The 26,060-nt window shown below is 48.1% G+C and overlaps 1 protein-coding gene across 4 annotated transcripts; it reads right to left on the reverse strand.

The window, feature by feature from the left end:
• Nucleotides 1–13,236: 13,236 nt before the first annotated feature.
• Nucleotides 13,237–20,568, reverse strand: ZBTB42 (zinc finger and BTB domain containing 42). Of its 4 annotated transcripts, none has more exons than XR_014317673.1 (2): nucleotides 20,445–20,551; nucleotides 13,237–14,199 (listed from the first exon to the last, which is right to left on the reverse strand). XR_014317673.1 is itself a non-coding variant. In XM_082762523.1 (2 exons), the coding sequence occupies exon 2, from the start codon at nucleotides 19,098–19,100 to the stop codon at nucleotides 17,673–17,675; it is 1,428 nt and encodes a 475-aa protein (XP_082618649.1). In that variant the 5' UTR covers nucleotides 19,101–19,114; nucleotides 20,445–20,568; the 3' UTR covers nucleotides 14,346–17,672. The 4 variants fall into 4 exon arrangements, 2 of the variants coding, with proteins under 2 accessions (XP_082618649.1, XP_082618650.1); XR_014317674.1 differs by lacking the exon at nucleotides 20,445–20,551 and adding an exon at nucleotides 17,058–19,923 and having other exon boundaries at nucleotides 14,168–14,199; XM_082762523.1 differs by lacking the exon at nucleotides 13,237–14,199 and adding an exon at nucleotides 14,346–19,114 and having other exon boundaries at nucleotides 20,445–20,568.
• Between the last annotated feature and the right edge of the window lie 5,492 nt (nucleotides 20,569–26,060).

Raw genomic sequence — 26,060 nt, forward strand, 5'->3', positions numbered from 1 at the left:
ATTCCAAACAGATTACCTAAAAAGGGAAAGGCCAAAACCCATTTCTGGGCTACAAAAAGCAGATTCCTCCAACTGTTGTTACGGTGAGTAACTCAGCTTGTTTGCAGATGACAGGCAGAGCGGAGCTGTCAGCTGCTGGCAGGAGGAAAACACCCAAGCCATCGGAAGTTGTGCCGTTTTCCTTTATTTTGCCTGTGTAGTTGCTAACATCACAGCTTTTCTGAAGAAAACACCAAATCAATCTTTTTTTCTTCTTCTTTTTCTTTTTTTTTTTTTAACTTGGGAATGAAGCAACAGCTACTGTGACTTCCCACAGCAGCATCTCTAGGCTGTATGTACAGTGAGAGGAGATTTCCTCCTCCTTCCCCAACTTCTCTTTGTCCTCCCAAGCCTTTGCAGGCTGGTGGCTCTGAGGACACCTTGGGAAAGGCAAACCAGAGGACCAGAAATGCAGCTGGTGGCTTCAATGCAGCCCACATCACCCTACAGGCTGGGGCGGTGACTCCTGGGCATGACACAGCCCCACGTGTGCTGGGCAGGAGGGCCAGCATCAGAAGGGTTGGATGGACGCCCGTGCACGCAGCCCAGCTTTCCAACTTCACTCCTGCCCACCAAGCATGCTCTAGAAATTTGGTGTCAGAGATGCAAGGAAGGGAGCAGCAGAGCCTGCCCCACAGGGCTTGCTGAAATCACGGGCAGGGACACTGAGTTTTGGATGATGCCCCATGTACATTGCTCTGCTCACCTTCCTCCCCTCACAGCAATGCAATGACTGGCTGATAATCCTAATAAAAACATAATGAAAAATTAAGCATTGCCACCCAAATCCCTTGCTGTAACAATGCACAGGGTAAGCTTAGAGCAAATGAGTTGGCAGCTCCCCACTATTCCATATTCCCATGCATAAAGTCTGTTTTTGTAGCATAGCCTTTCCTATACCCGCATCCTCAGATAACCTGCCTCTGCTTTGTTCCCTTCCCCAGTAAGACGTGGCATAGGGGGGACAGATGCTCTGGGCTGGAGTTATTCTCCATTTATTATCTGCAGATGTAAACAGAAGGGCTGATAAGAAGTCAGCATGGATAATGTCTGGCTATCACACACAAAAAAGGGATGTTTTGGGAAGCTGTGCGAAGGACAGCAGTCTGAGGCTCAGATCTGCTTCCATTTAAGTCAATAGGTGCTAACCTCAGCTAAACTGCGTAGCAGAAATTTCTTCACGGATCCTTTACTCAAAATTTTGGTGAAAGAAAGCACAATGATGTCTTTTGTGAGTGTATGGCCAAGAAAACTTAACCAGGTTACTGTAATGGAAACAGTGTCACTCATATCACCGCAGGGACAATGCTGGAGTTGTGGTTGAGATGGAAATATCAATGTGCATTTTGGGGTAAGGTGAAAAAAATATGCTTTTAGCTCTGTAGCATTACCAAACATGGAAGTAAGCGCATTTCAAAAGTCAGCCTTCTGAGATTTTTTGTGTTTCTGCGGGCTTTTTTGCTATTGAAGTTTGAAAATGGCTCCTTTTTATTGAGAGACGGATTGGCTGAATTCTAGCTTTGAATACAATCTCCTTGCTCAGCCGCTCCAATTTCCTCAAATAAAACTCCCCCGGGATAAAAAATTCCCTGCTTCATCCGTCCTCTTGGTTATCTTTGCTTTAAAAAATCTTCCACTTCGAGTTCAACATGAACTTCTTCTTTGTACATGTCCCACACACATTCAGATGGGCAGTTATACACGTCCATAACCTCAGCAGTTAAAATTTTGTTTAAATATAACCAGGCTCCAGGGGCTCCAGAACAAGCCAAATTTGTTGCCTGCCGCACACAGCATAAAAAGCAAGGTCTGTTTGCGTTCATGTGTCATTAAAGACAATATTGACGAGCTAGTGAAAGGTAGAAGTGGGGCGAGGCATCAAACACTTGAAAATAATCCAGGGACAATTTTATGTTGAGAAAAGAGCTGCTGTAGCCTGAAGAAGCAGAAAAAGAAGTTGAAAACAGCAGCAGAAGTTCAAGCAGATGCTAAGGCAGCCCTCGCATGCGGAGGGGGAGACGAGGGAAGAAAGCGAACTAGAGGTTCTGCTTGTTGTCAGCTAAAACCAGCTGAAGACACACAGATAATTTTCCCACCCCGGTTTATTTCCCTTTCTTTATGCATATGATGCAAGCACATATTAACTTGATTTAAAACAAAACCTGAACCACTGCATATATTCAAGTTCCGCAGATTGGCCTGAGGGAAAAAATAAATAAATAAAAAAGAGGGATGAGTGTATGAAAACCAAACATTTATACAAGTGGTTTCTCTGGGAGTGTGGAAGTGATTTTCCTACTTTCCTCCCTTACAAACACCCAAATGGATATCATTGCTTTGTGCCCCGATGGGTAAAACCTCAACCAGACGCAGCTTGGGAACGAGAGAAACACCGACATCTGCTAACATTCACCTCAGAGATAGCGTCACGTGAACTTTCTTATTGCTTTTTCTGCTTCCTTCCCGTTGTTTTCTCCTACATTCCTTCTACAAAGAGGGGTGAGCTCAGACACCTCGCTACAAGGGTGGGGGGCTCACCTTGGCTCAGCCCCACTGATTGCACCGCTCACGCACACACGGGCTCTGAGGAATTGCCTTGTGTGATTTTTCAGGGATTAAGAGACATTACAGAAAGCAGCACATCAAGAATCTCCTGTGACCCATGTTTCCTTCTCCCACATCCCACGTGACCAATGTTTTGTGTCCCCAGTTTGTGCCGGGGTCACCTGCGTGCCCTCATCAGTTCCGGTGTCAAGGCGGGTCTGTGGAAGAGCTTTGCCAGCCAGCGGTGGGTCAGTTAGACCATCAGTCCTCCCATGGAAGCAGTCTCCATCCCACACAGAGCCCGATTCAACACAAACCCAGCTTTCTAAGGGAGATCATGCTGTTACAGAAGTAACTTCAGTGTTACTTACATTGCCACAGTCAAGAGACAAATGCTTTCCTCTATTTACCCCGGTCAATATTTGCTGTGTTGTCCTCAATGCATTAGTGAAGACGTTCACTCACGTCTGCTGCCTGCCAAAAAGCGAATTAATTTAGCTCGGTGATACAATCCGAAGCAGTTTGAGTCATCTACATCCCCAGCTACTGATGTCCAGACAGACACCACATCCATCCACATATGCATTAATGAAGTCTTAAAAATAGATCATCAGTTCCTCTAGACCTGAAATAACGTGTCTGATCCCAGAAAAGCAAAGGAACTGAGAGGAACAACCTTGTCCGAGGAGCTGCAATGCAGGATGATTTCCTAATGCTCCTCTGAGTGGTGGTGGCCAGGTCCTCCTGCTCTCCTGGAGCTCACAGCCAGGGAAGGGGCTGGAGATGCTCCAGCAGTGCCTACACTGCCTCCTTGCCTGGACCTGGGTGCTGAAGAGCGTTAGATCAATTATTCATCGGCTAAAAGGCACATTTCTATTACAACAGATGTTTCTCCGAATGTTTGACACTGCCCATTAACTCACCCTTTAATTTTAATTGCTTAACTAATGGCTATATTCAAGGTTAAATGGGTTTAAATCTTCTTTCTTCTCTTATGCTGCTGAATACGAAGATACCATCTGACCTAACAGGGGAAAAGGGAGGCAGAAGGAACCTAACCAAGGATAATTTTCGACAGGATGCAAACAAGTGGCCAGTGAAGGCTCCACGCAGCCACCCAGGTGGGCACAGCACTCTTTGCTCCTGCTCGGCAAGGTGGGAAGTGCTCGTTTCAAACAGCCTGGCTGGCAGCCTCCAGGCCGAGACCTCAAGTTACACGGGTAATTCATGTTTATAAGACACAGTGGTGTTTGCCCAGCAAGATGTTCCTGTAAATATTTACAGCCCATCTGAACAGCGGAGCTGGCAGGCTGAGCAGGGAAGGAGCTGCTGCGGGAGAGGAGTTTGCCCTCCCTGCCTGGGGAGGGGGTGCTGAGCGTATGGCCCCAAAGAAGCGCTGGGCTGCAGGGCAGGAACGCCTGTCCCAGCCTTGCTGCTGCAGTCGCATCCTCCCAGCTGGTCGCTGCTCTTGCATTGTACCAGGTGGGACCACGCAGCTGGTGCTCGGTGCCTTAGTGAGGCAGCAAGCACGCTGATTTCTGCAGCACGAGTAGCTGTGCTCTTGTTATCTGCCAAGCCAACACCCCCAGGAATGAGAATGTAGGTGCTGTGAATTCTGCAAAAAGCGTGCTCCTTGTGCCCCACCACAGGCACCAGCCACAGCAATCCCAGCCCTCACTGCCAGGACCAGCCTGGCTCTTCTCCACTGGAAGAAAACATAAGGACACATCCTGGAGAGGCCACATCACCAGGCAGGAGACTTACCCTCAGCAGACGCAAGCACAGATGTACTGTTAGCATCACATTTTGTTGGTGTGACCCAAAGATCTGAATGCATTTTGTTTGGACAGTTCAGGCCTGTCCAAAATAAAAAATACCAGAAGGAATGACAGGAGTGAGCCAGGACCAGCTCCAGCCCTGGGAGCAGCAGCTCCACCACACACCCATCCCAGCAGAGGGGCTTGACACAGGCAAGGAAAACACTTTTTTCTCAGCATCATAATGACATGAAGGAAGGAAAGAAGAAGCAGGCAGACAAATAAGTTATTTTTTTTTTTCACAGGAGAAAAGAAAGAATACATATTTTATTTCTGGCTTTCTTTCCTTCTATTTGCTCCTTCTTCAAGAGGTGAGAGAGCATAGATCAGTGCACATCATGCTCCAGGTTGTTCTCAAATTTCAAAAAATATTGGTCTAGACACTTACAGTCTCTGTTTTGTGAAGAATTTGGAGATTGAAATGTGAATGGACCCCATGCTAGGAGTACAGGAGGCCAGAGCCTGATCTCAGCTTGGCTGGCGTTGATCTAGTTCAATTCAGACATTCCACCCAAACCAGGCTCTAGCACCATGCTTGTGAAATCCCTTCGGTCCCACCATGCAGCCCCTCATGCAGGTTCGAGAAATCTGATCCCCTCTCTGACCAGGTAGGATATAACAAGTTATTTCCCAGCAACAATGCAATAACCACTCCTAAGATCACCACTTAGAGCATGCCCAGGCATGGCTTTCTATTTGGGAAGAGGGAAATCATTAAGGGTCATTAGCCTATCCTCTGTTGCCACAGCCAGAGTTACACCACAGCTGTTAAGATCAGGGCTGCATGTAGTTAAACAACCCTTCCTGGTCCAAGGGACAGCTTAGCATGAGAAGAAACACCCCTCCTTCCTGCCCAAGTCTGCTCTACCCCACACGAGTACTGAGGAGGAGCAGCTGAGCACTGCTGACCCTCCAGCCCTGCCTGGTTTCCAACCCCAAATAGGCAATCATAAAGTGGAACAAGGCTCTCTAGTTTAGTTTCTAAACTGAAAAAAAATAATCTTAGGTTTTTAGTGATTTTCTTTCTTTTTTTTTTTTTTTTTTTTCCTCCCCCCAGCCGGCTCACGAGGACATCCACTCATTTGATTTTGGCTCGGGCTCAGCAGCGTTCGGTAGTGACAACCGTCAATCCTGCCAGACAGCCGATGGCACAGACTGCGGGGAGTGGGCGATCTCCCATTTTTGCAGCTACGCCGCGACTTGTGCGCGCTTTTCGAGGCGAGCTGGCGGGCGGCCAGGCGCTCGGCAGCGTCCTCCCACCCCGCGAGGTGTCTCGGCAGAGCAAGGTGCTGCGCTGCGCGCGGGCTTGCCAGGACCGCGGCGTGAAGCGCGCCGGTGCTGCGAAGGGAGGCAGGATGGCGGGGATGCTCATCCCACATGTTTCAGTGGCACGAAGTCCGCCGGTGAGGTTTTCCCACCCGACAAGTTCAGCTTGAGTGGTACCGGGTTTAATTTTATGGGTGGTTCGGCGCAGCTCAGTTTCGGGTGGAAAAGGGAGCGGCAGCATGAAGCAGCCCCTTTGGGTGGCAATTTCAAGGTCCGGTTGAGGGCACGCTACCAGCTAGCCCGTGCCCTTTGGCGACTATCAGATTTCTGAGTGCAGAACGGAGGATTTCGTTCTTTGTTCCTGAACTCATTCTTTCCATCGCAGGGTCCAGTGGAATGTAATCTCTCCAGATGCCAGCACCTCTTAGGAAATTGTACTATAGCAGCTATGCGCTCTAAGTGGCTTATTCATACGCAGAGAAAAGAATAGTAATATCCTTGGGGGAAGGTTTTGAAATGGTGCACGGTGACACAATCCCCAGCACCGGCAGGCTTTACTTCAGCTGAGGATCTCTCAAAACCAAGCTTGTTTTCAAGAGGAGCAGCAGAGCTTGCATTTCACATTTTACCCCTGGTTTGTTTAAAGTCTTTTCTTGCTGTTTAAAACAACCAGTGCTTCCTTCCTGGGAGGGAGGCAATGCTTTTAGGGTTACTGTAAATAATCAGAGCCAGAACAATTGGCTGAGTAAATTATCCTGTCCGCTGACACTGACAGACTCCGTGGAGCTACTAGGAACTTCATCAGCTTTTTTTTTCCTCTTACTATTATTATAGCAAAACAAAGGTTTGCTCAAAGTCCCTCTCTGCAGCAAACCAAAGCAATGCCTTGGAGATCACAGTCCCAAGGTGCTTTTTTTGAAGCCCTTATGCAAAAACTTTGAACGAGAAGGTTTATCATGAAAAAGCAGCACATGGGAGAGCAAGGGAGCCCAAGGAGCCAGCTGACAGATGACCGCATGACAAAGCTAAAAGGAAACTCCAAACACTGCCAGCACAACTGCCCGCAGAGCTTGCCAAGAGCCAGGTGCTTCTTACCCAGAAACTGGAGGAAAAAAAATAGCTAAAAAAAATGAGAGTTCTTCTGGGCAGTGCCTCTCCTGCTTGTGCAAAGTAATCTGCCACTCACAGGGGCACAATAAGCAGGCAGGGGAAGAGGTGACACATAAGTGAGGGAGCAAAGTAGTGTGCCTTGCAGAATGAGGAACCAAATGGAGCATATTCAGGAGCTCACCACTCACCCCCCTGAAGCAGAATTGTGTTAACAACCAGCTCTGCTCTGCAGCTGGATTATGCTGAGGAAAGGGAAAGTTAACACAGAAGCACTGCTGTTAACGTTACCCTCAAATGGAAGCAGCATAAATACAAAATATTTGTTTCTCTGCTACTGTGCAACATCTGTTCTCAATAGCTCAGTCATTTTCCTCTCTCCCTCCCTCGGGGTTTCAAAGTACACAAGGAAGTGGGAGAGACTTGCAGGTAGCTGGTGCCGTTGTGCCCGCTTGAAAGTTGTGCAACACCGGAGCCTGTTCAGCAGCCTTTGCACCCGCAGAGCCTTCACTGCAGCACTGGAGTTTGCCCTGGCAACACCTGCCAGGGCAGAGCTTTGCAGGATACCACCAGCAAAATAGGCATGATGTCTAACTGCATTTTCTGTGATTTGGTACCTCCACACATAGAAATCTAGGGAGGTGAAAACCCTGAAGACTTTCACTTGCAAGGCTGCAAATTAAAAAATAACAAAACTAAAAACCCACTGAATCAGACAGCTTTGGCTTCAGTGCTGAAAGCCAGCGATGCAAGTAACAATGCTTGTTCTCTCCATCTATTTCTCTTCTGCACAAGCCTTGAACACATTGCAGTTGTAAAAGCAAAGGGAGCTCGTGCCAGGGCATGATGTGGAGATGGGCTCTCCAAGGGAAACTCCCGGCACTGACATTTGAGCAACAAGATTTTGGATATGTCAGCTTGAGATGAGAATTAAGAGATCCAGATATGATGGCTGTGCAGGAGATCGTCCTGAGGGAAAACTCAGGTTTGTAGTTACATTCCTGATAGCCCCTGTGCTCCATCAGCTACACGCAGCCAAACTGCACACCCAGAAGACCAGGTAAACAGATAAATACATGTTAAATGGCACACTTCAAAAAATAATTTTCCAAAATAAATCTCCTAGGTTTCCTTATTCTGAAAGCATTTGACATTTTTGTTGGGTTTTAAACAGTTGAAGCAAAGAGCCAGAACTTTTTATTTGAAGGTGAATAATAAAGCATTGCTAAAGCTTTCTGGTATGCTACTGGAGGCACGGTGAAACACCGCAAGAAAGCCACCGTGCTCGCATTGTACTTCAGAGCAGCACTCAGTAAGTTTTGGCATCTTTTGATGTTTGCAAATACTGTAGAACAAAGTGCTGTCTGATCTCTTAAATTCTAGTTTTACTAGTAGTGAGGCTTAAACAAAAGCGAGCCCCTCTGCACACTCACAAAAATAAAAAACAGGTGGCTTTTGTTGATGAGCGTCTCGGGTGAGTTTTTAGCCTAATTTTAGAGGTAAGAAGAGTTTCTGATTCTGCTGACTGTGAGAAGTATTGCATCGTCTCTGCCCTGCTGGAGCTCAGTGCTATGGGAACAATATAACCATCTCTATCACCATCGGGAGCGATAGGAAGCAGCGCTATTACCTTCATTTTAGGATGAGACCATGCCCAAAACCTTGTGCATTGCTCTAAAAAAAAAAAAAAAAAAAAAAAAAAAAACAACAAAGAATTGCCCCATTTGTGTTCAAGTCTGCAATCCCTGATGGCTTCCTCCCCAAAACTGCCCTCACCCACTGGGTGGAGAGCCTGGCTCCCTGGCATTTGCTGTCTCTTTGGATGAAACTCGCCGGTGCAGGAGGAGATGGAGAACAGCAAGCCCTGCCAGGACTGGGTGGCAGCTGCGCAAGCAGCAGTGCTCCCTCCAACCTGCCTGCCAGGCAGAGTGAAACTCACCCCCCTGGGTAAACGTGAGCTTAAGTAAACTTTCCACGCTCCCTCAGAGCCACGGAGCCAAAAGTTTGTTTCCTAGGTGTAGGGGACGCACCAGGAAACAAAACTCTGCCCAGGCCAGGACCAGTGGTGGTGGCAATGCTGCTGCCTCACCTCCCCTCAGCCTGATGTGGGTACCTGCAACGCCAGGTGCCTCCTGAAAGTCCCCAGCCCTACTGAACCCATTCCTCTTCAGCAGTGAGCTTTTCCACCATATTTTCAATGTATATCAGCTGAAGGCCTCAAACCCTAGAAGCCCTCCCACCCTAGCAGGTGCTGCTGGTGTCCTGCCTTGGCACAGCTACAGCCCAGGGGGTCTTACAGGGTTGGTGACCCCTGGTGGAGCCTGGCCTCTGCTCCCCTTCTGGCTGCGAGGTGTCTCAGGACACCTTCCTTTCAATTCAGTGCAAGGAAAATGAGTTTCCAGTGCAAGGAAAGAGTAGGAGGCTAATTGGGTCATTTCTGAAGTTAGAATTGGAGGTTCGGTTTGAAGGTTATAAGAGAGGGAAGGCAATGATGTTTGGTTTTTCCCCCTAAAAAATTCAAGGGTGTTCATTAAAAAGTGATCAAAATCCTACTGAAGGCAAAAGCCTAAGACAAGCCACAGGAGAACACAGCCTGCTCTTGATCAAGGAGACACATAGACACATGTTCTTCAGGTTTGCTGAAGAACAGACATAACCCTATGGCCTTCACCTTGTACAATTTAGAAGCCACTTTTTTTTTTTTTTTTTTTTTTTCTTAAACAAGGCAAGTCACTTCTGCAGGCACAGTCTCCATAGCCTATTTCCCACATCATCCACTTCCAGACAGCAGCTCATGGCCTGGGGCCACCTGTCTTTCACTTGCCATAAACCAAGGCTCTCAGGTGGCTCTAGGATAAGGTTGTTCTGCAGTTCGGCAGCTTTGCCCAAGACTCTGCATCTAGGTCCATTCACGAGTTGATCAGCTCACCACATAAACCATTCTCATAGCTCCGTCGTCACGCTGCCAGTAGAGCCTCCCTCCTCATGGAAAGACAAAAGCATCACAGCACTCAATGTGGGTTAGATATTAAGGGGAGAAACACACTTTTGGGCTAAGAAACAGGTGGACACCATGGCAAATAGCTTGAGGAGGACCCCACAAGCAGGTTAGGCACAAATTTATTGGGAAAAACTAACACTGAGCTGACCCTGCCCAGAGTGGGAAGACTGAGCACATGCCCAGGGAAGGGCTCTTCCAGTTCCCCTCCAGGGCCTTGCGTGTGCTCGTTGAAAACAGCAGCGTGAAAGGGTTTGCTTACAAAACATTTTTAGAAACCAAACTGTTTGACATGCAAGAGCATCGCTAAAGAAATGATTGAAAGGAAACCAGCTTCTTCTGACAGCTGATTAGGCATCAGAAGGGTTGAAATCCCAGTCGTTGTAACTTCTCCCGCTCTACCAAAAGTAATATGTTTTTATGTGATTTACAAATTAAGGGGGAGAGAAGCTTCTGCTCCTCCAAATGTCACCGGGCGGCTGTGAAATAAAGACAGCTTCTGGCACATGAAAAATGTAGATACCCCTCCCCGTGCCTCGCTTAGTGTTTGTTGCCATAACCTATTGCACAGATGTGATGGGTTTTTGAACACAAGATCTATTATGTTTCCTGCCAGAGGCTCAGACCTGTACAGGCTTTCAAAACACCTTGCCAGGTAGTTACTTTTTATACTGACTCAGTATTTGCTGGCAGCCACTGCCAAGCGCTAGCTTGGGACTCACCAACAGGCTGGGAAGCCAGCACCGCTAACGAAATTCATTACATTATCTGTACGATCATCCTCTCCCCATCCTGGAGCAGAAGTCAAGCTATTCTCACACTCCTGTACCTAACCTAGCGGGCTGCGTGGATCTGTGATATCCAACAGGGAATCTGGATTGCTCTTTCTCCCTCCTGCAAGTGTGCTCTTATGCAGAGTCCGACCCCGTGGTGGATTCACCCTGCAAAATCCTGCTGGACTGGAGCCACCTCGCTGCCCCACAGGGGAACCCAGCACCTGATTTCCTGCACCTTGGAGACCGCCTACTTACACGCTTGTGTTTTCCCGTCCAAGCTCCCTCCGTGTGACCTTGGGGAGGGAGGATGGCACTGTCTGGCTCGCCCTGTGCCAGCCAGGAAGCCTGCCAAGCGCCGGACAGACACCGCAGCACATCACAAAGTGCAGCGGAGCTTCTTGCCGTGCGCGGCCCCAGCCAAAACAGCCATTTGATAATTAACCGCTCGGCCCTAGCCAGGCAAGTCGTGGCGACGGGACGCAGCACGCTCCTCGTTGCGCTCCGAGGGGAGGTTGCAACCCGTGCAGCGCGGGGCAGAGGTTGGGGGCTGACCCCAGCCCTCGCCTGCAGACACGGCGGCAGATGCGCCGGGCTTCCCCACGGCCTCCCCCTTGCCTGGCAGATGCTGGCCTCGCTGGGAAAGCGCTAAATGGATTCTGCTGAATCACTGCAGCAGATGGCTCCTAACACCACCTGGATAGCTCAGAAAGAAAAAAAAAAAAAAAAAAAAAGAGATAAGGAAGGTTGGGGAACAGAAAGTACCTAGTGTGTGGGCTGAGCTATCCCGAGGGAGAAGTAACCTGTGGGTAAGGTCATCATTTGAACTGCTGTTTTCCCCCAGATTCCTGTGTTATGAAGTCTGATATCATCCCTTTCCTGGCAATGTTGTCCCAAGGTCTACAAAGCACCTTGCTTCAAAACTGCTTGGGAAAAGCCTCTGCCCCCAGAGGCTGTGGAGAAGGACTGGGGGAGCCAGGAGGGGAGGGCTGGGGACCAACGCTCCTCACAGTGAGCTGTGGGACTGAATGGGGCCACAGCACCAAGTCAGATGTTTGTACAGACACCAAGACCGACTCACCACCAGTTAGCTCTTAGTGATGGAGCTGAAATGGTAACTTCTCTCTGCTGGCTCAGCCCAGCAGCCCACGTACAGTCATCAGCTGGAGCCGTCCCTATTTCCAGGCACAGCATGGGACACCAGGGGCTTGGGCTGGCAGCAGCTCCAGCCTTCATCTCCTCACCAACCTCCTCTTACCGGGTCAGGCAGCACCATCGCTTTGATGCACGTACAAGGCCCTGCATTCATCTGTATTAGCAGATTTCCTTATTTTTATTTTATTTTTAAAGCCAGGCTGGCAAGTACTTTTATTCTCTGCCACAGATCATGTTGAAAGGGCACAGGAGCCAGCTGTGTACAGCAGCGTGCAGCTGTATGAGAGAGAATAACAAACAGGAAACAGGTAACAATAACCAAATTGTTTGCTCTCCCCTCCCATTAAACAGGGCTGGCAATTTTTGTTTTTTTTTTAATTGGGATGAAAAGAGCTAGTCAGAAAGAGGGCAGCTCACACTGTGCATACACATAGGATGCGAGCTTGGAAAGCGCTCTGCATTCTTCTGCAGCCGCTCGTCCCCACCTCGGCCACACGTACAAGAAGCGAAGAGACAGGATCCCTCCGTCGTGTTGTGATGAAAGACACCTCTCTGTGCAAAGTTGCTCAATCTGTAACACTTCCAGCCAGGTCCTTCCCAGCACAAAACACCGAGCGGTTTGAGACAAAATGTTCCCTGAGCAGGTCGCTCGCAGCCCTGCGCACAATTCGTCCTCCTTCTCCTCCCAGGACGAGGCGTTTTCACACACCAACTGCACCGTGCGCTCAGCCCCATTTTGCTTGAGCCCAGCTTTGTCCTACATAGGCTGTTCTCGCTGGGTCACACCTGCCATTGATTTCCTCAGATAACAGCTGCTGTTTCATGTTCTGCTGCCTGCGTTCCTCAGCAAAAAGGTACAGAAAAATACTCACCAGCAAGCAAAGCTCAGGGCGGCACGACGTAAAGCTGGCAGCCGTAGGAGCCAGGTGGTAACGGTGCCACCACCAAGATGGGCTATGGGGAGACTCTCGGTCCCAGCACAAGCCTGACCATCCAAGCTAGCAAAAAGCCCTTCCTCCAAGGCATCCAGACCCACGGTGGCATTTGGTGAGGTATGGCCAGATGTCCCTGGGCATCCACAGCCACCCCTATGCACACCAAGGCCAAACCACCCTCAGAAGATGCTACAAAACAGAAACTAAAAAACAACAACAACAAAAAAAAGAGGGCATTTCACAACACACCCCAACAAGAGCTGGGCTTTTGGGCTTTGCAAGAGTGGCAGGGACCCATGCTGCTGGCATCTGTAGGACTGACCCTTTCCAGCCTCCGGAGCCTGTTGCACATTTTATTCCTGGAGGACACCAGCCCTCGCAGACCACGGTTAGGAGGGTGGATGACCCTGGCATCACCCCCTTTCCCACAGGGGATCAGCATCCCCAATGCACCTGAGAGCCAGCAACCTCTGCCTGGAGGCATCCAGCCACTCGCTTAGTACCCCCACGTGCATGCACAGCCCCCTCCAGCACCCACTCTGCAGCTCGGTTTCTTCTCAAAGCGTTTTACGTTTCACATTCCAAAGATTTAATTACGTTATCAGAACAACAGGCATCGGGATCTGGAGTGCCAGAATTCACATTAGCAATTGCTATCAACAAAGAAAATGGGCACAGCATGCTCATGCCAGCGTAGACGTGGGCTGCTCTCCTCAATCTACGCATGGTTATTTATAGCCTAGTCGCAAGCCATCCACTTTGCAGGTTTAGCTTTGAGCTCGCCTCTTTCTCCCTCCAAGAACAGCCTGCTGCCTCCCCTGGCACAGCGGGTTCAATCTTCTTCCATCCACCTCCAGCAGCAAAGAATGAAAAAAAAAAAAAAAAGCGTGCCATGAACGCACAGCTGCAGGGAAATCCCCCCACCACCAGCAGAAATACTTTAAAAAAAAAAATATTGTTTTTAGGATAAGGCATGGGAGCCAGACCTTGCAGGAATGACACACGTCTCCAGCAGCCTTCTGTCCTCCCTCTGGATGGGGACAGAGGCACAAGCTGCATGAGGCAGGAAGCATGACTGAGTGCAAGGAAAACACTCATATTTTGTTACGATTGCGAGGAGGTGACTACATGACAGCAGAGGGGCAGATGGACAGCTGCCCCTCCACACCAGCATCACCTATAATTTGTCCTTCCCCAAAGCAGCACCATCTCGAGGCAGCCCGATGTCACCCACCAGTGCCCTTTGCCTCACCAGAAGTGAGAAATCCCAGATGTGTAGTATGGGGGGGCAAAACCATCCTTATTTCCCCCCCCCCGAGCAGCAGCTGGTGCATGCAGCTCATGTTTTCTTCCTCAGCCCCCAGCTCCTGCTGAAGTCAGTTAAGTTTTAAGACAGAAGCCAAGCAGCAGGAGCTGGGGGCTGAACCCAGCTCACCCTGGGGCCACAGAGGTTTTGGGGCTGAAGGAGTCCCCTCCATCCACCCTGCTGGCCGGGCTAGGTGCACGCAGGCTGCTCGCCTCTAGGTCCAGCTGGGCACCAGCACCTCAGATGTCTACCACTGGCCCTGAAAAAAAAATATAAATAAAAATTAGAGTATCTGCTTAAAAAAAATAAATACAAATAGCGCACCCACCTGTAATCAATAATGACAAACCCAACACCTCCCCAATCCCTTCTGCTGAAGTGGGGAGGAGGAGGCTGAAGTTTACAACTCTAGCACATTTTATTTCGTGTAAATTTATAAAGACAACAATCCTGGTCACGATTGTCACATTTTACAGCACATACCAATACAGTTGCAAACAGAACTCCACGCAAAACTAAGCGCTAACAGTAGCTTAAATCACTCCTTCTGCGATTGTCGTATCTAGACTAACAGCATTACGCTAACACTGAAGGAAAAATAGTTCACTATAAAACAGTGATAGAAGGTTTTTATAAAATATATTCCATTCCAATAGCTTCTCTACATACTGTATACTATAAAACTCTCCCACAAAAATTAGTGTCTTTAAATATACATATTTAATCTGAACTGCACCAAGATTAAAAACAATTAAAAATATCAATGATTTTTTTTATTTTATTTTTTTTTTTACATTAACTTCACAGTATTTGTTTGTAGTAGAAGACAAATCCAGTGTTTAAAATGCGGCGCAGGGACCATCCCCTACCGGGACGGCCACTGCCCCACAGTGAGACAGGTTGTGAAAAGACAAGCCGAAGTGTGCAATGTTTTTAGTACTTCTCTGTAGAGCCATGAACCACTTTGAAAACATGCTCAGAGCTATTGCAACTCGGAGACACAGAGAGAGAGAGCCAAAAAAAGTCACCTTAAGGACAAAAATAAGTGCAAACGTCTTTACTTTAGAAATTCAAGCTATGAGGAGTGGGAACACAAATACCAGACGATGAGAACAGTGTGTTTATGATGTAGTAGTAAAGAATGAGAAAGTCTTTTTTTTTTTTTTTTTTTTTAAACTTTCGCCCCATATTCACTGCAGTACAGAGCATGCTCATAGCATCAGTTTAATGAATTATTCCTATACTAGCATCAGACACAAACTTGTTTAAACTTTTCCCTGCTCCATACACTAGCGATGTCTTATGGCACATCCTATTTTATGATATTAAAAAAAAAAATACAGAAACTGAAGACTGAAATGCAAAAAGTGTCACAAAAATGCAAAATTAAGAAATTACCAGCTTCAGTAATGCTGACTCTACATTAAACTGTTTACATGTCGTTCAACATGCAAAAACATTGTTATAAAATTTAAAGTGTAAATTAACTAGTTTTGAAATAGATTAACAGTAATAATTCCACTTCAAAAAAAATCTAATAAATACTATATCAAGTATCTTCAGGAGAAAAAATAACTTAATTTTAGTAGAAAGAAAAATAACTTAATTTTAGTAGATTTTGTTCAGTGCTATTTCCAATCACAGCAAAAAGGAGAAAAAAAAAAGAGAAAAAGCTGATTAAGTAGAATAAGACCACAGTACCAAAGCCACTTATGTTCAAGATACAGTACTCTCCCACAACTTCCATATGTAACAGGTTCAGCAAAAATATTTTACAGTAGACAAATTAGACTGAAAACAAAACCCAAAACTATAAATAGAAGCAAAATTTCACATTACATGTACATTCATAGTTTAAGAGATGAATAAGAGGAGGCTGTAACAATCTTGCTATTTTTTCTTTTAAGAGGAAGTACTTACAAAATAAAAAAAAAAAAATCCCATATTATTTGTGTAGGTAGTGCTCAGGTTTTGGACCAGAGGGGGAAGGCATTAGGCAATTCTTTATAAGATGAAATACAGTATTTTAAGCACAACTTTAAAAAACAAAAAAACAAAAAAAAAAATCAAACTCAGTGCTTCATGTTCATTTAAAAATAAACACTTGTTTCTCAAAAAAAAAAAATAATCCAGGAGTGTCTGTTAAGACAGTGAAGCAACAGTAATGCAGCAGAAAAAAACTCGGATATTATTATTATATTTCAGTCCCACATACATGTACCCTGAATGGATAATTTGACTGGAAAGGAATAATCCGATATTTACTGACATGCACAGCCCAAAGGATGCTCTATTAGGCAAGTAATTGAGTTACTGTGTTTGGAGTAAAACTGGTTATGGTTACAGGCAGCCTCGGTTCACAAAAAAAAAAAAAAAAAAAAAAAAAAAAAAAAAACCTAAAAACACAACGTGAACAATAATAATTAAAAAGTGAAAGATAAAACCACCCCAAGATCCAAAAACCTCCCTGGAGAAAGGTGGTGATTTGGCAGGGTGGGGGGAAAAGTTGGGCCATGCGTTCCCTCCAGCGCTTTCTCTTCCAACTGCCCCTTAGCAGCAGGGATTGCACGGACCTGGGCCCGGAGGGATTACCAACTTCATTTAAAAAACAAGAAATAAAACCCTGAGCTGCCGACGGCAGCCTCCCACCAAACTTCTCAGAGGAAGCAGTGAGCAGGGCATCTCCTCGGATGCTCAGCACCGGGTGCCTGGAGCAGAGGGATCCCAGCAGCCAGACAAGGCAAGACCAGGGCTCTGGCCCCTTCCCATCACCGGGGCCACCCCAGCCCCCTGCTGCCACCTTCCTACCAGGAGTGGGGTCACCCCTGCACACCAACGTGGGATGCAAACGTTCACCGAGTGCAGGATTTCGGACCTGTGCTAGCGCACATCCCTCGGCAGCCGAGGAGAGAGCCCGCTGCAGACGGGCTCCTTCAAGCCACCAAGCAGCTCCGTGCCCTGCCGTGGGCGAGCGCATGGGTGGGAAGGGAAACTAAGGCAAGCCTCGAGGCAAAAACTTCTCGTTCAGATTACAGGACTGATTGCAGAAAGATTCCAACATAATAGAATTAAAAAAAAAAAAAAAAGCCAACAACAACAACAGAAAGTGACTAGTACCAAAGGTGTATCCAGAAATTCTCGCCGCTTCCCCTTTATCTTTTGGGCCAATTTGAGGTCTCTTCCAGCTCTATGAAATAAGACTACAGCCTGCTGGAGATACACGCAGAGAAATTTCCCTGCACTGAAAAGCCATCGGTCCTCTCTTCGGATGTTTCTACGCGCTACGCAGACGGCATCAGGGGAGCTTAATGGGATCCAAGTATTTCTCCGGAATTTACTTATAAGCAATCTTTCTTCAAACTAAAAATAAAAAGAAAACAAAAAAACACAAAACACACCCTGACCACGAAGCAAGTACTTCCAGCATGAAAACAGATGCTAAATCATTGCAGAATTACTTAGATCATTTCACATTAATAATGTAGCATGGGTGCGCAAGAGAAGACCTGAAGGGAAGGAGGCAGGGGACGGGGGAGATGGAGAGGTGGAAGGATTGCATTAAAAGGCCTCTGGAGTGTATACCTCTGCATCTTTTAAAGATCATATACCTGAAGTGAATATCACCAAAATAAAAGAAAAAGGAAAAAAAAAATAAAAAAATTTAGATGCTGCCTTTTTTTCCTGTTTTAAAAGGGCCGGGGGGTGCGGGGGAAAGGAAAGAAACGACGTGTCTCAAACCACCAAGGACTTTACAAGGCCACAATGAAATTTGCGGATGTGTCTGTATAAATCCCCCGACTGCGTGAACCGTCTCTCGCACCACTTGCACCCGTGGGGCTTCTCCCTGGTGTGCACGACCGCGTGGCGGCTGAGGTTGTGGGAATACTGGAAGCTCTTTCCGCACTGGCCGCAGGTATAGGGCTTCTCGCCCGAGTGAGTCCTCTCGTGTCTCTTGAGGGTGTACATGCAGGAGAAAGTCTTTCCGCAGAGGGTGCAGGTGGGCACCGAGCCGTCGGGCGACAGCCGGGTCCGCGAGCCGTCCTTGTCGCGGAAGTGGGAGCTGAGGTGCAGCTGAAGGATGTGCGGGCTCGGGAACACCTTGCTGCACAGGGGGCAAATGCAGATATGCCCGGGAGGCACGAGCACGCCTGAGGAGATGTCCGACGAATCCATGTCATCCTCGCTCTCGTCTCGGTCTTGATCTATATCCTCCTCTCGGGCATGAGAGCTGCCATTCCCCGCGAACATGTGTCCTAACCCTGTCACTAGGCTTTTGGCTGAATTCCCAAAATGCTGACTCTCCGGACTCCTGGCTTCGCTGTCCTCCTGATCTGACAGCAAGTCTTGTTCATCTTTAACAAGTGGCTCGGTACCCTGCTGCTGGCTGTCGGAAGCCAGCTGTCCAAAGACATAGGAGGGGTGTAAGGAATCTCTCCCCGGCACGGGCTTGAAAGACAAATCCAGCGCGCAGTCCACATCACCCGAAGCCAGGGTATGGTTAACAGACCTTTGGGACAAAGGTCCTGTGGAACTATTGACATTAGCCTTTGTTTTTCCAGCTGCTGCGGCGCACGATTCTGCCTCTGTCGGCGCAGAGCTGACACTTATATGATCAGAGGACCAGGCGGGGTGACTGCTGACCTTTTCTTTGCCTGCCGCTCTGTCGTATTCTGCAACGCTGAATTTTTGTTTGTTTCCTGGGTCAAACTCGTGGACCAGGGGTGCTCCGGCGTCTAGAAAATGCTCCGCTTTCTCCAACCCGGCCACCTCATCATTAATCTTCTCCTCCGGACATAATTCTTTATCTTTCAACTTGCCCTTGCAGACTTTCACAATGTCATACATGTGGAGGTAGCTAGCCGCAGCCAGCACATCTTCCACCGGGAGACTGTTGAATTCCAGCTTTCCCTCGTACATGAATTCGAGCAGCAGGCTGAAGGCAGGGGCTGTGACAATGTCACTGTTCAGATGCACAATATCCCTTTTGTCTAACTGGTCCCTGTAGAAAAGATGGAAGTACATACTGCAAGAGGCAAGAACGGCTCTGTGAGCTCTGAATTGAGCTTCTCCAACTAAAACAGTACAGTCACACAGGAAGCCCTGGTGACGCTGCTGACTCAGACACTGCAGCAACTGGCGGCTATGGTCTGGAAACTCCATTCTTCCTTCATAACCTGTTCAAAACAGGAAAAACTTGAATGCTACTGTAAACTAAAGCCTCCTAGCAGCTGTAACAAACAGATCGGCTTTTTGGTAACACAAGCCAAAGAAACAGCCTTGGAGATAACGTTTACTGTTAATTGTCTGTAATAGTTTTATTAAAGGGGGGGGAGAAGAAAAAAAAAAAAAAGAAGAAAACAACACAACATGCTTCTCATCCTTTCGCACCTGCTCCGAACAGGAAAAACTTGATTGTAAGTAAACAAAAGCTAGTAAAGCAGCAGCCCCTCCAACCTTTGTTTCTCCCACTAAGCACTTTAATAAAATTAAGAAGAGGCAAGAAAAATAAATAAATAAAAAGCACGAACTCTCAGGCTCTTCCCAGCAACGCTAACTCAGGGCATCTTTTAATAAAGCGCATTACCCCCGTCACGCACACACACACACACAATTTAAACTTTATCCCCGCTCCTCATGCACAGAATCACAACAAAACAGCCGCGGCTCGCTCCGGGGAAGCGGCGTTTTCCCAGGCATGGAGGAGGAGGAGGACGGGGATGGAGGCAGAGCAGCAGCAGCAGCACCCCGCATGCAAAACGAAGAGGAAAAAAACTAAATTAAAAAAAAAAAAGCGGAAAAAAAAAAAAAGAAAAAAAAGTTTCCGTTGAAGTTATTAAAGGGCAAGGAGGAAAATAAGAGGCGGGAGGGCTGGGGCTGCCCGCCGGGCGCTTACCTTCCCGCGGGGCCGGGGCGCGGAGCCGGGCAGGGGGAGCGCGGAGCGGCCGCGGGTGCGTGCGCGAGTGCGAGCGAGGCGCGGAGGGAGGGAGGGAGGCTGGAGGGAGGGAGGCTGGGAGGGAAGGAGGAGTGCTCGGTTTGCTAATTACACCGCAAGCTGGAGAGTCAGCTGCTCTGACTTCACTGCGATGGAAATGCTACCTCCAGCTGTGCGCCTTTTAATGCCATATGTTACTCCAAATCTCGCTACCAGCCAACCACAGCTTGCTGCCTTTTAAAGTTCCAGCAGCCCCATTTATAGCCCGCGATTAAATCCCACAAACTTGCCCCGAGCCCGCCCCCCCCTTCCCAGCGGTGCCCCCCCCCCCCGCACCTCCCTCCCCAAAGTTGCTCCCCGCAGCACCGCCGTGACCTTCGCCTGCGCCCGGCTCCGCGCACCAAATGGAGAGGGGGGGACCCCGCGCAACCCCTCCGGGGCGCCCCCCTACCCCTCGAGCACCCCCAAAAAGCCTCTGGGAGCACTCCCCAACTTTGCAGGGAGCGTTTTTCCCCCTCGTCCTCCCAGGGGAAGGGGAGGCGGGGGCAGTTTGGGGGGGTCCCGCTACTCACCGAGGCGCGGCGGGGCTGCGCGGCTGCATGCGGGCGCTGCGCGGGGGCTCCGCGGGCGCGGCGGCGCGGCGGGGCTGCGGAGCAGGTTGGTCGCCGGCCGCTCTCGCGATATTTGTCCTCCCGAGCCGCGGGGGGGTGCTGGTGGTGAGTGTGCAAACGAGTGTGCAAACGGGGGGGGGAACGCGTGTGCAAGCGTGCGTCCCCGCCCGGCGCACACAATAGCCCCCCGGCGCCCCGGCCAGCCCCGGCGGCCGGTGCGCGGTGCCGGCTGCGCCCTCCCCTCCTCCTCCTCCTCCTCCTTCTCCTCCTCCTCCTCCCCGCTGCCCTCCTCTTCCTCCTCCTCCTCCTCTCCCCTCCCTTCCTCCCCTCCCCGCCCGGCCGCTGCATTGGCCCCGGCGCCGTCCCGCTCCCAACTCGGCCGCGGAGCGGGGCGCGCACCCCCGGGGGCAGGCGCGGAGAGGGCACGGGGACCGGGACCGAGGAGCCCTGGCAGGGCGCTCCCCCTCTTTTTACCTTTAGTTTTGCAACCAGATGCCTGCGGATTTATTTTTATTTTTATTTTATTTTTATTTTTATTTTTTTGTTGAGATGACCTTTTCGATAGTTGATTTGAATTTTAAATTTTAATTAGCCGTAATCCCATCAAAAGTGAGAGCTTTTAGAGTGATAATAAATAAATAAATAAATAAATAAAGTGGCGGATCTCCCGCCCCAGCAAACGGGGAGAAGTCGGGCACGGCTCCCGCTGCCCGCACCGCAGCCCGGAGCTGCTCCCTGGCGCTGCTGGGCATCGGGATCAGGACCGGGATCGCGATAGGGATCGGGACTGGGAACGGGGGGCTTTCCCCCCCTCTCCAACCCCCGCCGGGAGCCTCCCGGAGCCCCCCGGCTGCAGCCAGACCCGCCTCTGGGTCCCCCGGCAGGTGGAGGTGGCCTCGGACCTGAAGCGCTGGAGCGGGGCTCCAGGTCCAGGCTGACTTTATCACGTGTATATTTCTTTTTGTGTAAGGTTTTAGCCATGCTTAAACAGAAAAGGGTGAGTTTTGCAACGCTGTTGGGTTCGGGTGAGCAGAGAGAGGATCGGAGCCCTGCTGCAAGCACCCTGCGTGGCTCTGGTCAGAAGTATCTTGCTTCCAACAAGTAATGCAGAGAAACTCCTTTCTTTTCCTTCCTCTAGGTTGCCTGTCTAGATTTTAATATCTAGGAGAGCACCTTTTTTTCTTAATATATGTCTCTTTTTTTTCTTTCCCCCAATGTCCAGTAGTGGCATTAGCACCTAAAAACATCACTTTTTTCGGTTGGTATATTTGTTAGTAATTTGGTCTAATTCTTTGATATTTAATCCTCAGGCTCTCTGTCACAGAATTCAGTGTCTATTTTGTCAACAGCCACTTCCGTCTCACAGACCTTGATGGTTTAATTCAATTGGCAGTGAATGCCAGGATATTTGGGTGGGTTTTGAGTGTCAGCGACTGCGCTGTCACAAAGCCCTGCTGTAATATCGTTATCGGTGTTGTTCAAATTGGGAAACTCCAGCCCAGATGCAGAGGTGCCCAGCTCCGCTGAGAGTTAAAGGTGCTGGGGTTAAATCCATCACTGTTTGGTAAAACTGAGACCTTCAGCTGTTTGTTCAGATCACAGACACCATCCTGGGATGGGAACTCTGTCCTTCCAAAGACAGTGCTGAAGACAACACAGGCTCCACTGTAAGTGAAGCGGTTTCTTCTCCAACAAGCAAGTGCAGCTTCCATGAAGCCCTCTGTGTGGATGTGACGACTTGTAGAGTTTCTCTTTGTACACTAGAAATATTGGGCAGTCTCTTGTATTTGTACAAATTATGCTGCTTGGCATAAATCCCTTATTTTGTGTAATACATTGTTCACTTTTCCTTCTCCCCTTTAATAATAAGGGGAGGAAAAATAGAATAATAATAGAAAAAAGAACTAAGGATTCAATTCCTGTTTGGGTTCTGTAAGCTAGGAATAATTGTCTACAATCTAACCATATTTTATTTTTAGTAAACCAGTTACAATTTCACAATGAATCTGTGGTCATTGTCGAGTTTGAAATGTCAAGAAACACGGCAGCATTCTCATTTTCTCCCTTTATCCATTTGGCTCATTGTTGGCTTGCTTTTCAAGGCCTCAGAAATAGTAGGCTCGCCTTCGCACCAAGGTAGCGATAGACACAATACAGGTGTTGTGCTGATTTCAGTGCAGTTGTATAAAATACTGGTAGTACAACTCTCTAGTGTAAACAAGCCCTGAGTGATTACTCGAGGCAAGGCAACAGGAAGAACTGCCCCAGAAACTTTATTCTGAAAGCTCCTGGCTTTCTGAAGGCTCTCATGAAAGCAAGAAAATCACAAGCAAATGCCCTGCTTTCATCTCTCTGTCCCCATAGCCTCGGCAAGACAAAGACTCCAGTACTATTAGGAAGAGGCTCCATTTTCAGTACTTCCCCAAGGGAAAGGAGCCAGGCAGCAGCTGCTCAGTCCCCACAGCCCATAGGAAACTCTCTGACCATGGTCTGGGCTGGGGGACAACACCCCCATCCCATTGCCAAATGCAAGGACGGCTGCACGTGAACAGGGACTGATGGAAAGTGTCAGGAGCTGACGTATCAGACATCCTTTGGCAGTGATGTGAGCTCCTGGGCTCAGCTAAAACCCTCCTGGGTGCCAGCGAGCATCTTGCCGCTCACGTAGCATTGTAGAGCTGAGCAGAAAATGCAGGTTTAGGGCAGAGAGGAAAAGTTGGCGGTGCTAGCAGGGCTTTCATTTGTCAGGCGGGGCTAGCCCTGGTCCTGGTTGTTTATGCTGCCTGGACACCAGCCAAAGCCCACAGAAATTAGTAGAAAAACCAACTGGATCAGGTCCATAAAGCCTGAGGACTCGCTTCCATTCTTACCCCTTTGATCCAAGGAGAGTATATATTTACCAAGTGGGGCCTCTCAATCCCTCTTCGTTGGCCAAATGCAGAAGTGGTAGCAACAGGTTTTTCATGTGATTTAATCGTTTTCTCTTGCACCTTATTGGGTAGCAGCCTCTTTGTGTTTGTTCCTACATGATTTCAGTGCTTTTATGTTTTTTTTTTTTCTTTTTTTTTTTTTTTCTTCATGGCATCTTCTTTGTGGTAGCCCAGTCACATTTCAGAGGGAGAGGCAGTGTTTAATACTGCAGGTAATGAAGATGTTTTAAGTGCATTGGTCATAGCAAGGTTTATTTGCAGAAGTTCTTCCAAACATTTCCAAAGGTTGATTTATCCTGTGCACACAGCAGGACTGAAGCCTTCATCACCTTCTCTGAAACAGGGAGGAATTTAATCCCAAAGGGTGCTGAGCCCTGTGGTGTTAGAGAAGGAGCTGCCACTGGCATCTGTGGATGTCTCCCAGTTTGCAGTCTATTCCAGCACTTACCTGACCGTCAGACCCAAGGTCAGCTTTCAGGGGGTTGCTCAGTTTGCAGCCAAGCCACAGAAAAGTGGGATGACCTTCTGCGGAATAACGCCAGGCTTGTTGGTGTCAAAATACCAAGTGACCGTAAATCAGCGGAGAATTGCTGAGACTGGGCTTGAGCAGGAACGTGAGCTAATTGACATGCAGGAATGTGAGCTGATTGACATGCTTATCTTGCTCATCTGGCCAAAGCATAGGCCAGATGTTGGAGGTTTGCAGTTGAACAATCAGCATGTATGAGGCCCCGGCAGCTCCAGCAGCTAAGCGATGTCTGGGGTGAGGAGGAAGCCTCACGGCCCGGTGTTGTTTCAGCTGAGGCCAGGAGTGCAACCTGTCCCTGTACCCAGCGCTGGCCTCACCCTCTCCTCCTCTTTTCTTGACTGACAGTGCAGCAAGTCTTGTTGAGAGCCATTGGGCACACGATATAATGACTTAGTCCCACCTCACCCAAAGTATAGATCTCATATTCAGAAACCTCGTTTTGGAGGAGGAGACCTCCAGTTATCGGAGGGCCGATGGGCCTAGGCTGCCCTTGTTCCCAAGCAGGGAAGGAGACAAAATCCTTTAGGCATAAACCATTGACTAGATCTGGGACTAGGACTGGATCCAGTCACAGCCAGGTGTGATCACCGATGATCCACCAGGATCCTTTCTGGACCTCATGACACAACAGCAGGGTCTCCTTCTGCCACGTACCCTTAGCGTGACACCAGCACTGAGATCCCCTTCTAGCACCTCATGTAGGACTCAAGGAAGCAATAACATTAATCAGAATATATATCTTAGACAGTCTCCTGAGCAGTGTGCTTATGTGTATTGTATTTGTTTTATGGCTGTCCTGTTGATTTGTCCCAGATAGCGAGACCCTGCATGCACTGGACCATTTGTGACTATCTCTTGTAGCAGCTACGGCCTTATCAAATCATCCTATGGAGTCAATACACTCCTGATAGCCCCAAGCTGCATGTATAAATTACTTGTTAACTTATAATTTCTATAACACAGCTATCAGTAAGGATAGGCCAATCCAGGTTGATGCATTAGGGGTGCAAAGGACTCCACAGAGGTACCTCTTGCACATGTCATGTTCAGCTCTGCTACAAAAGCAACATCCTTGCCTGAACTGGCCAGGCGATGCCTGTCGCACCTGTACCTCATCGCTGCTGTCAGCGGCCAGGGGATGGGTTCCTCTTCGTTATTCAGCTCTCATAGTTTCACTTGGCTCGCCTAACCCTCAACTTCTGCTTGGTTTTGTTACAATCTGCTGTGTTTTGGATTTCTAGAAACTGTAAATGAAGGTACTTTTTCAGCCTTTAAAAATCCATTGGTTTTTTCATGTATAGGGAGCACATTTCTTAGTTTGTAGTGGTTGAGGAAATTTGCACAGCATTGATAAGGCACATTCTCCTCTTTGGGAGTTTTTTTTTCCTCTTTCACCCTTGCTAATCACCCTGACAGTCATATTTCAGTGTTGCTCAGCTTTACTTACATAAAGTTCAGAACATGACATCTATTTACTTTAATGTTATCTAATACAATCAAGCAAGTTATTTCCTTTTTGATATTTGTTTTATTTATTTATCCATCCATCAATCCCTAGGAAGGAAATCTTCCCAGGGATCTTGCCCTTGTTATAAATTAGCAGGTACATGGAAATTTGTAGCAGGATATATAGAGGATGGCATTGAGAGTCCATAAATAACAGAGGCTTGTAAGAGACAAATTGGTGTCTGCTTTGGGACCGGGCATAAAATTTGCCAGGCCCAGACAAAACTCTTTAAATCAGAAGCTGGTGTGTTCTCTGATAAGCTAAGCAGCATTGTAGGGTTCAGTGTAGAGTTACAAATATCTTATTAAAAGAGAGGTTCTTAATTGGCGTTGCTTTGTTTGTAAGCAAATAATACACTCTGTTAACAATGCACTTTATTTTAGTAACTCCCAAAAGAAAGCAGAGCTAAATATTGCAGACGTGTTTTGCTATATTAGATCTGGGAAATCTCACAATGGAAACACTTGCTAAGCAAAAATATAACCTAGAATAAAAGGCTTAGTACAAGTGATGTTTGGGTGCCAGTTCAGCAGCCGTTCCTTGGAAAATCGTTTGTCCCAGGATAAACCAACTTTATCTCCAACTATTACCCTGAACTTTGTGAGGCAGAG

The sequence above is a fragment of the Aythya marila genome, assembly GCF_965140915.1.
Source record: "Aythya marila genome assembly, chromosome: 5".
Lineage (NCBI taxonomy): Eukaryota > Metazoa > Chordata > Aves > Anseriformes > Anatidae > Aythya > Aythya marila.